This window comes from Sceloporus undulatus, chromosome 1 (genome assembly GCF_019175285.1).
Source record: "Sceloporus undulatus isolate JIND9_A2432 ecotype Alabama chromosome 1, SceUnd_v1.1, whole genome shotgun sequence".
Classification (NCBI taxonomy): domain Eukaryota; kingdom Metazoa; phylum Chordata; class Lepidosauria; order Squamata; family Phrynosomatidae; genus Sceloporus; species Sceloporus undulatus.
The window spans coordinates 267,798,648-267,811,638 of record NC_056522.1 but is presented as its reverse complement, the minus strand read 5'-3'; the positions used below and the strand labels follow the sequence as shown (position 1 = coordinate 267,811,638).

Below are 12,991 nucleotides of genomic sequence, written 5' to 3'. Positions count from 1 at the left end.
AATCCCATGGATAAACAGGGTTTCAATTCTGTGAATATCCTCCCAAAGTGGGATTGTTTTCAGATGATGTCGGGCGATGTGACCATTATCCTGGACTTAACTTGTGAATAAAGCGACCAAAATGCGCCACTTTTTACTTTGGGGATTTTCCTGAAAATAAGAAGTGGCCAAAAGCAGTCAAACCACACACGTTAATTAATGGATTAAGTCTGGGATAATGGCAACCTCGTGTGATGTTGTCTGAAAACAATCCCGCTTTTGTGGGCTATTCCCACATTTAATCCCTGTTTATCCATGGGATTTGGGTGCTTCTCTCCCATGTGATAAATTCCATTGTCTGTTGAGGGTGCCTCCAGGTAAAAAAAGGAATGAATCCAAAGAATAAGCAAGGACTATTTAATTAAGGGCCTTCCTTGCCACTGAGGATTTGGATAACAGTTTAAATAGGCTGTAGCACAAAGACATCTTTAAAATAACAGTTGTGTATCCAAATGGACACCCAATGGAGACAAATGGAAACATACAATTTAATCAGTGATCCACATGATTCTTACTTATGTTTCAATCCCTCCTGCAAATTATTGAAAACTAAAAATAATACTAATTTTTAAACCCCTAAAAATGTATCTTTTGCAATCCTAGGTCAGTTCATAGAATCAAAGAGTTGAAAGAGACCACAAAGGCCATCCAGTCCAACCCCTTGCCATGCAGAAAAACACAATCCAAGCACTCCCAACAGACAATCATCCAGCCTCTGTTTAAAAACCTCCAGAGGAGACTCCATCACACTCTGAGATAGCATATTCCACAGTCAAATGGCTCTTACCAATAGGAAGTTATTCCTAAAGTTTAGGTAAAGTTTCTTTCCCTGTAGGTTCAATCCATTGCCCTGTGTCCTAGTCTCTGGAGCAACAGAAAACAAGCTTGCTCCATCCCCAATATAGCATCCCTTCAAATATTTAAACATGATTATCATGTCACTACTTATCTTAATAAACATACTGAAGCTACCTAGGCTGCTCCTCATACAGTATGCTTTCCAGACCTTGTTTTATGAAACAATTTTTTGAAGCTTTGATAAGAGTTTTTACAGAACCTTTCAGATTGGAGAATGGGCAACCTGTTGCAGTTTCTTTATACATGCCCTGCTGTAGCATAGGCCCAGATTGTGAGGTCAGAGGCAGAGGAAAGTAGCATGAAAATAGCCTAAGAATTCATGGAAGGACTCTAATTTGGGCAGTTTTCATTTTCTTTCCACTTCTTCCAGGTGCTTTGCTGACTAGCATGCTGAACCATTTAACAGGTACCTACAAATGATGATGTTGTCTTAGGCACCATAATCACTCCATCCACTCAAGCAGTGCCTTGTTTTCTCATCAGGTAGCAGGACAGGTTGCATTATGAGGCGAGTGAGGCAGCTACCTTAGGTGGCAGATGCTGGGAACAGCAGCCAAAAACCCCTCAACTAAAACTACTGAAATACAGGGGGGTAGGCTGGATGGCCCTGGGGGTCTCTTCCAATTCTGTGACTCTATGAACATTGTGGGGATACACCACATGGTGTGCCTGCTCCCCTTTAGTCAGTTTAATACTCTCAGTGATGGTGAAGGACACTGCCCCTTTTTTTAGTGTTGAACTGAAGTTAATTTCTCAATCCAGGTTGCTTCTGTCTGTGGAATGGGGGCTGAGATGTTGTTTTGTCTTTTGCTTCAGGCATCCAAATGTCTTGAGGCAGCACTGCATCATATTGCTGTAGAAACTTTCAGGTCAGTCTTGACAATTTGCCCCCCAAACCAGGCACCCTTGTCTTGGTCTGGCTGTCATGGTCTATTACAATCAAGTCCCACCTTCTGGGGGACTTACAGCTGACTAGAAACTTGTTGCAACATTGCCTAAGGCCTGACCTTATGAATGGATGGATGGATGGATGTTTAAAAGTAGAACAGGGATATGCTTCCTTGTTGAGAGTCTGGGGGGGGGGTGGCCTTAAATTCATTTTCAGACTTTGGCCTAGATCTTTTTGCTACTCCTCACTGGGGTAAATCCATGAAATTTATGGGATTTATCTAGGTGTTGCCACACCATTCAACATTGATATTTAGTGAATGTACTCTGAGGGTGCATCTAAACTGTAGAAATAATGCAGTTTGATACCACTTTAAATGCTGTAGCTTCATACTATGGAATCCTAGGATATATAGTTTTACAAGGTCTTTAGGCTTTTCTGCCAAAGAGTGACGGTACATCACAAAACTACAAACACCACATGTTATAGGATGGAACCATGGCAGTAAAAGTTGTGTCAAACTGCATCATTTCTACAGAGCAGATGCACCCTGAGAGTTATCAATAGGATCCAGGCCTTTGAAATCAGATTGTCGAAAGCCCACTTTTTCCTTGATCTCCATATAAACAGTGCTTGTTGTAGTCTGACTAGAAAAGGAAGTGTTAAAGTCAACCATGGCCTCTCTGTTAACTGCAAATAGGCAGTGTGACAGCAGACCTCCTACCATAGCACCTTGGGAAGTGTTACAGGGTGGTGACAGGGAAGCCACTGCAGACCACAGTACAAAGAGGAACATGACTCAGCAGCGGATGTGATGCAGTTCAGCTACTGAGGAAAGAGTCTTTGCACTGGCTGCGTGGTGGTTTGCAGTGGAACAGGGTACCTTGCTTTAGAGACTTCTATGAGTCCAGCGTTTATCTCACTTGTCATGTTGGGAAAGACAGTTTCATTTTGCCACCTGCTGGTAGAAGTGCAGTCAATGCAGCAGTCAAAGGGCAATTCAGCAAATGGATTAAGAAGCCTTCTTGAAAGCAGCCAACTGAATGGGAATGGACTTAGCAGCACAACTAACCTAAACCCCTTTGACTTCAGTGGGACTAGGGCTGCAACCTTTTGCATATACAGTAGGTCCTTGGTATCTACTGGAGTTTGATTCCAGGACCCCTCCTCACTCATGGATACCAGAATCTGTGGGTACTCAAGTCCCATTAAATGGTGTTCCTTATATAAAATGGCAAAATCAAGGTTTATTTGGGGAATATATATATATATATTATATTTTCAAGCTATGGATGTTTGAATCCATGGATAAAAATCCATGGATACAGAGGGATGATTGCACTAGAGAAAGCAAATAGGTTAGTAAGTAGGACAGTAAGTAAAATCCAAGAGTCAGCTCATTACTCTTCCCATTCCCAGTCAACACAGGCTTTCCCTTTCCTTGATACAAGTTAAGATTGACATCCTCTTGGGTAATCCAGCCTAGAATAGACCTATTCAATCAATTGTTCAGTGGTAAGTCAACATGTAGGGGCCAGCATAGCATAGTGGTTTGAGTGTTGGACTACAATCTGGAGACCAGGGTTTGATTCTTTGCTCAGCCATAAAACCCACTGGGTGGCCATGAGCAACTCACATGCTCTGAGCCTCAGGGGAAGGTAATGGCAAATCTTCCCTGAACAAATGTTGCCAAGAAAATCCCATGATAGGATTGTCATAAGGCAGGAACAACTTGAAGGCACACAACAGCAACAAAATCAACATGTAGGTGAATCCCAGATTCAGCGGGTCTACTCTAGTGAGGACTTACAATAGCATTTAGGCCTAAGTACACAACTAGCCATCTGCATTCACCTGCAGATGCAGTGTTTTTAACAGAAATGTTTCAAGAAATAAAAAAGAAACAAGAAAAAGTACAGCCAGCGGGCGAATAATCAATACATACCTACTTTATTCCAGTAGAATCTGAATTTATTAAATATCGTATTCAGTAAGAAACAAGAAAAAGTGCTGTCAGTATGGGAATAATAAATAAATACCTAAGATTAAAAAAGAATTCTTCCATCAACATTCATTATGAGATGGCAGCTGACCAATATCAGTTAGATTTACAGGATAGAGCTTTTCCTCCTTATATAGTGCAAGATGCTAGGAACAGAGCTTCCCTTAAGGATCGCTCCACATTATTTCTTTCCTCTAATAGAACAACTGATAATAGGATTATAGGCTCCTTCACCTTCAATCACACTGCTCATCATATCAAACATATCATATGTAAACATTGGCATATGGTACAGAATATTCCAGGCTGTTCACAGGCACCCATTATAGCCTTTCGGAAAACTAGAAATCTCAAGGACTCTTTAGTTCACACAGATTTTCATGTACATGCTCAAGAGACATTTCATGTTAGAGGACACTACAAATGTGGCCATTGTAGCTGTTGCAAACTATCTTTAAATATAAAATCATTTACCCATCTGATATCAAAGGAATGCTATGAATTAAAATCATTTACTAATTGCAACTCTCTAAATGTTATTTATGTGATTTTATGCCCTTGTCAGAAAATATATGTAGGACGAACTATGAGACCAGTAAGAACTAGAATTTCCGAACATAAAAGTACCATTCGTAATAAAAGTTTGGATACCCCATTGGTCACACATTGTTTACAATTACATCACTCTCCAGACTCCTTAAAATTCTTTGTAACTGAACAAGTTAAATTTGGTCCTTTTTATAGTGGTAACAGACAAACTAAACTCTTACAAAGAGAATCATTTTGGATTCATAAGTTAGCATCAAATAAACCCAAGGGTCTAAATGAGCGTTTAGATTTGAGCTCTTTTTTATGAAGCTGTTGAGATTTAACTATTAGACAGTACTGCATATATAGTAAAGATGCAATTAATAGAGACAGTTATTAACATGGGATGGAGGTCAATTTGATGACATGAAGTTATAATTTGTTTGTAATGTACCTATAATGAGTCATAATAATAAGTTAGTAATCTTACATTTATCACAAATGTTATTGTGTTTGTATAAATAATATTAGGATACAGTACATTCAGCTGTGTTTCAGGCTTACATTGTGGGATATATAGGACATTATAAATCTAGAAGATATACCTTTAAGAGATTGAATGTACCATACAACCACCTGTAGCCTATTGTATAGGTAGAGTATATTTTAACATACAATCCTTGTAAATTCTTACCAGCAATGTATAACTAATGAAGGACTTCTTCTTATCGGTTAAGCTAGACTGCTTGATGGCATGGGTAAGCTATTATATTTTGGTCTTGGAATTTTGTCTTGAAATTCTATAACATTGTGTATTTTGTTATTGATGTAAATCACTGTACTAATTGTTGTTAACCTTGCACATTTAGAAGCATGGAATACATAATTTGCAATATTAATCCGGCATAGAAAAATTCAATAATGCTGATGAAGACTTCTTGTGAGTCGAAACGGCCACAGAGTACTCCGGAGGTAGCGGTCGTATAACTAATGAAGGACTTTGCTACCAGTGAAAACCACATGTTACACCTTCATGCTACTTTGCTGCAAGTACTATCAATGATCTTTTCCCCAGACTTTTGACTGGATTCTGTTGTTGTAGCAGTAGAATAATTTCACTGCCAACACTGTATATATTTATTCCATGGACTTGGATCACTATTGACATTCACAAGGATACAACACAGTGTTTTTCATGTATATACTGCTGTTTGTTTGTGGCTATTGAGACTTGATACTGTTAATATAGATGTATACATTTTGTGAATGAGACATGTCCCTGTTTCAGTCATTCCAATAATTGTATATATCATTTGTTGTTTCCCTCTTTCCTTGACTATTTTGGTGTAAGCTTGCTGCTCGTTGGTTGTGAATAATCAATAAATACCTGCTTTATTCCAAGTAAAATCTAAAATTATTAAGCACCATATTTGAATTCTACTACTGACTACAAGCCACTCCCTGATTTACAAAGTCTTTTACACAGATTTTGGGATTTCATAAGTTCATACCTCATTAGAGCAAAAATGTTATCCTGAGACAGGCTCCACATTCTTGTCTAACACTACAGTTTCAAGATTATCTTGACAAATAAGAGACCAACCATGCCTCTTGTAATGGCTGAGCTACCATGTTTACAGAGTTCTGGAAACAGGCTCAGCAACTAAAGAAAAGCCATTCCTCTCATGGACTTTAAAAGTGCTTATCAGTATATCCAACATCTAAGTGAGGGCCAATCAAGGCCATGCAAATTCATAGCACAGAAAAAACTCAAAGCTTTGGTATGGAATGCACTGATTTCTGAGAAACCCAATAATAATAATAATAATAATAATAATAATAATAATAATAATTAAAAATTTTATTTCTATACCGCCCTTCTATGCAATCAGGGCGGTGTACAACATCATAAAACATTATAAAAACATTCATCAATATACATACATTAAGATTAAAATGCAGCAACATCAATAACAATCAAAACCAACTTGCCACTGTTGGCTTGGTGGGGGGGGGGGGAGCTAATTGGGGCAAGTGTCAGGGAATGCAGACCTGAACAGGAAGGTTTTAAGCCCCTTTTTAAACTGGGCCAGGGAGGTGGCCGAGCGGAGCTCACTGGGCAGAGAATTCCAGAGGGTCGGGGCCGAGATGGTAAAGGCTCTCCTAGATGTGAAGGCTAGCCTGGCCCCTGGGACCCTCAATAACTGCTGCCCAGATGTCCTGAGAGTGCGGGGCGGATTGTATGGGGAGAGGCGGTCCTCAAGGTATCCTGGGCCCAAGCCATTTAGGGCTTTATAGGTTATAACCAGCACCTTGTATTGCGTCCGGAAGCGGATGGGCAGCCAGCGCAGATCCTTAAGCACTGGTGTTATATGGCTGGCTCTGGGTATGCCAGTAACCAGCCTGGCCACCATATTTTGCACTAATTGTAGCTTCCGGGTATGGTACAAGGGCTGCCCCATGTAGAGCGCGTTGCAGAAATCCAAACGAGAGGTTACCAGAGCGTGTACTACTGTTTCAAGGTGCTCCCGGTCCAGGAAGGGACGCAGCTGGCGAATCAGCCGAAGCTGATAACAGGTGCTCCTGACCGTCGCGTCCACCTGAGCTGTAAGGTGGAGGGACGAATCAAGGAGCACCCCCAGACTGCGTACTGAGTCCTTCACGGGAAGCGTGATCCCGTTCAGGACAGGTGGAACCACCGTCATTCCTGGGCCGGGGGAGCCTATCACGAGTACCTCCGTTTTCTCTGGATTCAGACTGAGTCGGTTTTTCCTCATCCAGCCCATTACCGACTCCAGACAGGCCACGAGAGGAGAGATGCCATCCTCAGTCACTGCAACAGTCGGAGACATAGAGAAAACTATTTGGGTGTCATCAGCGTACTGATAACCCCGCGCCCCATGTCTCCGGATGATCTCTCCCAGCAGTTTCATGTAAATGTTGAAAAGCATGGGAGACAGAATGGCTCCTTGAGGGACCCCAGATGTAAGGGCCCTCTTATCGGAGCACACGTCTCCCAGCTGCACCATCTGGAACCTCCCAGAGAGGTAGGAGCGGAACCACTGGAGCGCAGTGCCCCCCAATTCCCACCTCTGCTGGGCGTTCCAGAAGGATACCATGGTCTATGGTATCGAAAGCCGCTGAGATGTCCAAGAGCACCAACAGGGACAACAGGGACCAAGCATTCATCATAGTAACAAGACAAAGTTCTTGTGATTGAAAAGCAAGGTGATTGCTTCTCGGAAGTAACCTGAAGCCCTAAGATTTTCAGTAGTTGGGAAGTGAAACATCATTAGCCTGAAGTCATAGAGTTGGAAGAGTCTCTCTTCCCTTAGTAGGAAAAGTGCAATTTCTTTAAAAAATAAAAAACAGTAAACATTATCAAGGGAACTTATGAATGTTACTTTTCAAAGATTACAACTCCCAGAATCCTCCACACAACACAGCCATGGAGATTCTGGGAATTGTAGTCTTTCAAAAAGCACAGCCTCTAAGCACAGAGGACTCTATGTGGCTCAGGGATAAAGCGCAAACTTTGCATGCATCAGATCAATCCTTGGCATCTGACACTGAAAAATCTCAGGGAGACAATCTGCAAATGATTATGCCAGGTGAGAATGAACCAGTGCTATGACATAGGATAATGCAGTCCCTTTGTATTAAAGACCTCATTACAGCAACAATAATGGTGATAGCTTTGTGGAAGAGTTTCAGGTTATGACTCAGTGCTCAAATCAGTTCCAATGTCCTGCTATTTGATATACATTCTCCATTGTCTATACCAGTTGTGAGGGCAGTGGTTCTATGTGTGTGAACATGGACCTTCTCACAGAAAGTGGAAGTGGGGATTCAAAATTAAAAGCACGAAAGAGTCAGAAAAAGGGGAACTACATTTTTTTGACTAGTTTGCAGAATTTCCACGTGCAGCATGCCCATATTGGCTGGGGGGGGGGGGGATTTGGGGAAATGGATAAAAAATGCAGAAGCCTTCTTCCTGCTTTATGGCTTGAGATATAGATCTTCATTCCTAGCATTTGTGCATTCACACATGAATGAATCATCTCAAAATCTTGCTCCCCAGTGGGTGAGATCACAAGTGTTTTTCTGTATTTTTCAACAACTGTTTACATTTTGTAACCTGATTATCAAAACCATTGTTTCACACCCCCCACCCCCCACCCAAAAAAAAAACTCTTGTGTTTTTTTTGGGGGGGGGGCTGGTTTTGGTACAAAAATTACAGTCCTGCAGAGAAAACAATGTATTTTGTGCAAAAGAGACCTTTTTGTGAAAGAAAGAAAGAAAGAAAGAAAGATTGCACAAAACATCCACTTTTTCTGCAAATGAATTTTTCAGAAAAAGTACCAAAATGTAAAAAATCTTGCCAAGATCATTTTTTTCCCCAGCCAAGTATTTTGACAAGGATGATAAAATTTAAGAGTGTTCTTCATATTTTTGTATTCCAAGGCACAAAAACACATATCAGGAAAGGAAGTACAAATAAAATGTCTGACCTCCTGCCCCATATGCTCACCATTCTTTGTACATAATTGAGGCAGCTCTGTGTGCATGAAACCCCCATCCCCAACTTCTAGTCTGGCCTTACGTCCATGCCATCTTTCTTGCCATGGCCTGTTTGAAACCCTCCATGTCTATTTCTCCTGGCCACAGCGACCTCTCCAAATCCACCAGCAGGTCACGGTGGCATTCCTGGATGTTTACCGGGTATCTTGCCCTGACAAATTCATAAGCAGCCAGCAATCTCATGTGATGTTTCACCATCAGGTACTGGATGACACAGGTAGGAGACAGAGAATAGCCATCCCGACAATGAATCAGAATCCGCTTCCTTTTCTCCAGAGAGGCATCTATGCAGGTGTTGATGTCCCGGAAGCATGGCTGTTGCAGAGAATGACATTCCTTGTCCAAGGGCCCCTGGATGTGCACCTTGAGGCGGGACCAGCTATGCTGCAGACCTCGACAACAGGTACAAGGAATGAAATTCAGTCTGCAGTCCCTGGGCAAGCTGCTCATGTCAATGATGCTGTCAATGTTGTTCTTGCACAATGCCTGACCACTGTAACCTGCACGGAGGTTCCCCACATATATGCAGTCTGTTACCCTGCTGATGAGTGGCTCCAAAAAATTAAAGCCAGGCACCACTCCTGCCTCAACATCATAGTTTACCCCTGATTTTAGACTCCCACGATAACCCTTCTTAGAACCAGAAATAGAGATGAGACTGTTATCAAGTTCAGAGCTGTGGTTCCACAGCAATGGTGTAAGGAAAGAGGATCTGACAAAAGGCTTAGACTTGGACAGGGGTTCCCTTTGCTTGGGTAGAGTGGATCTGGATGAGGAACTCGATACAGAGACACAGAATAAGGATGCTTGTTCCAAGGAACCTGTGCTGCTAGCTATTCCACCACTGTGAGTCTGCTTCATCTAAGAAAAGAGAATACACAAACGAATTATGTTTTTGGTGCTTTAGAACATTATGTACTACAGCAGAAGTGACCCACATATCCAGGAACCAATATTTAACCCAATGAACCACCAAGGCCATACCAACGTCCTTCACCAATAAAAGTGTAAGTGAGCAAAAATCAACTTCTGGTTTGCAAAATGCTCTCCCACTCCCTCCTCCCTCTCTGCTAATAGAAGGGGGCAAGTATTATAGGGGTCTAGGGGCTACAAAAATGGCCCATCCTTGACCATCATGCCTCATAAAACTGTAACTGAGCAAATGTCCACTTCTGGTTTGGCAAATATTTCCTCCCCTCCTCTCTTTTCACCAGTTTTCTTTCAAGAGAAAGGGGCAGTATGGGAGTGGTGGCTGTGCTCCATATCATTCCCACCTCTTTGCTACTGGATCCACAAACTGATCCTGTGGTATATCAGCTAATATGGCCTGCTCTCTATTACACATTTTATAAGTCTTTACCACCCCCACCCACTCATTTGGGATGTCCTTTTGGTTAAAAAAAAGATGATAGGCATGTCTAGAACATTGCTCACCTGAGCATCAAGATTCTCTGGAGAAACCAGATTGTTGTCTTGCCTAACACCATCTGAGGACAATGATAAACACAGTACTTGGTGAGTCTTCATAGGTGACTGGGCCCTGGAGGGGGCTTCCCTGCTGATTGGTTGATCCAGTGCTTCATTCCTGCTCATCTGCAAGTTTGGGCAGGAACCTGGAAGAACAGAAAAGAACAGTCCCACCCAGAAAGGGTATTCATGAAATATCTACTTTCAATATTGGTATCAGATCAGAAAAAGCTACTTTTTCTTTTTGGACAACAGCTCCTGAAATCCTGCTGGGACTTGTCATCCAAAAAATAACTATCCAAGATCTCTATATGATGTTCTGTGTATGTTTATGACCTCTTATTCTTGGAAGTGGCATTTCTGTTGATGAGATTCCACTGTTATCACTTGGAGATCAACTGTAAGATGCCAAATTCTATTCATTTCTCTCTTTTGTCGAGTATAACCAAATACAAACTGTCTTAAGTATGTTAGAATGGTCTGGTACCATTCATCCTTCTGGTATATCATTCCAAGTTTCTTTTAGGAAAACCCAAGCTTGGGAAAGTGAAGGGTTTTTTTTCCTGTTTACAAAAAAAACCACAGAATTAATTGCACAGATATTGGATATTTTGATTCCCGTAAGTATTTTTCCAAGCTCTGATGAAGGTCCAAACTTGGGCAGTACCTGCATCCATTCCCAGCTTCCCTGTGAAAAACAGCATTGCAGTTGCCCATCCTTTTTCACACGGGATCCATTCCAGACTCCCTTGCAAAAATTGAGTTTTGCTTATATTCAAGCCACATTGGCTTGAATATAGCCCTGGGGGTGTGAGGGCATCCACCTCCTCATTCATTCCCCCTCCGTTCATCCCTCACACATAAACAAGGGACGTGAGTCTGAAGACCACAAGAATGGAGGGAGGACTGTAGATAAGAAAAGAAAGCAAGTGCCACACCCAGTTCACATCACTTAGCAGGAAGGAAAATACACTAGCGCACCCCACTGCTGAATGCCCACTTGTATCCCTTCCTAAGATCCTAAGTGCTTGATGATATAAAAAAGATGAGATTGAAAAGTAATGTAAATGTAAAAACCCACAAGCACTCTGAATCTACCAGCTTTGTTAACTAAGAAAGGCTAAATGCCTTTCATAGCATTAATTCCACAGGTCATTGAGCCTGCCATCCTGAATAACTAGAACAGGGTGGGGCTGCTGTTATACTGCAATACCTTTCACCACTAGACAGCACAGCCAATGGAGAGGAATGTGGGGGAGTTGTAATCAAATAGCATCTGGAGCACCCTTTGTTCCATAACTGGGAATTGGGCCAAAGTAAAGGATTCTTTAACATGGAATGGAGCAACCATCATTCTGTCTTGTCAACTGAGTTACTTAATGCAGGCTGAATTCTATACCAGTCAAAGGAATTTGGTTGGACCAAGGTGGGGTGTCTGAATATTATTCCTGTGTGAGCAAGAAAGTCTGGGAATGGCAACATAAAGGATTTAGAGACTTACCCTGTAGAGTGCATTTTGAGCAGAAAATGGAAAGTGCAGAGCAGAGGAATCCATGACATTTAGAAAAGGTTGCACAGGGATGTAGAGGGCTGTAAAGAATGTGATACCACTCTGCCACAGTCCCTTTTCCCTCTCCTTGGTTAAAGAGTAGTATGAAAACAGAACAAAAGGGCAAGGAGAGAGCAGGATGTGATATGGAAATGGTGGATATTTGGGAAAGAAAGGAGGAGGCCGTGGGAGTGGGGCTGGGGCTGCCCACAGTGTGTTCAGGGACAACTCAGCCAAGTAGACTGCACAATCAACAAAAACACAAATTGGGAAGGGCAGGACTGATGTCTTAGAGTTCTTCTGGCACCAGGAAATCTGTCTTACCTCACACACCCAAAGTCTGCAAAGCCAAATGAGAGATAATAGCTAAGGGCTAGGTTATAAACCAATTGCATCCAGATAGGAATTTTTACTGCCTCTTGCAAAATGTGATTAATGTCTTTGTAAAGGAAAGAAATCCTTTCAGAGGAGCAAGGACGTAGCCAGGATTTTGGGAAGGGGGGGTCAAGACTAAGTGCCACCATTTTGAGAGGCTAAGAGCCCCCCCCCCCAGACACAAAAAGAGGGTCGAGCGTTTACCCTCGACACCTTGATGGCACCACTTTAACTTCTGTTATGGCTTCGTGCAATGGAATTTTGGGAACTGTAGTTGAGTCATCTGTCAGGTGCCACAACAAACTACAAATCCCAGCATTTCACAACATGGAGCCAAGGGCAGTTAAAGTGGCATCAAACTGGATTATTTTTTCAGTGCAGATGCAAACTGAGTCCTTCCTCTGAAGGTGTTTACATCAGATAAATTCAGCTCGATAAAGCAAAGTGCAGCTGCTCGAGCAATGAGCGGCAGCCACTCTGTTCATGCTCAGAGACACTCTGCTCATGCTTTGAGACACTGTATTCCAACATCTGAGCTGAGCTACGAACCCAGGCTGCATCCACACATTTCATTCCCACTTCCAAGAGGGATTTTTAATTTTGAGACACACACACACACACACACACACCTTTTAATTCCAAGACCTATCTATCTATCTATCTATCTATCTATCTATCTATCTATCTATCTATCTATCTATC

The 12,991-nt window shown here is 42.0% G+C and overlaps 1 protein-coding gene across 1 annotated transcript in view; it reads right to left on the bottom strand.

The window, feature by feature from the left end:
* Positions 1 to 7,471: 7,471 nt before the first annotated feature.
* Positions 7,472 to 12,991, bottom strand: part of LOC121917160 — a 24,330-nt gene continuing 18,810 nt past the window's right edge. The window contains exons 4-5 of the mRNA XM_042442897.1: positions 10,333 to 10,511; positions 7,472 to 9,759 (exon numbers count right to left, since the gene is read on the bottom strand). Coding sequence (XP_042298831.1) covers positions 8,917 to 9,759; positions 10,333 to 10,511 — 1,022 coding nt within the window. The 3' untranslated portion in view covers positions 7,472 to 8,916. The remainder of the gene's footprint in view (positions 9,760 to 10,332; positions 10,512 to 12,991) is intronic.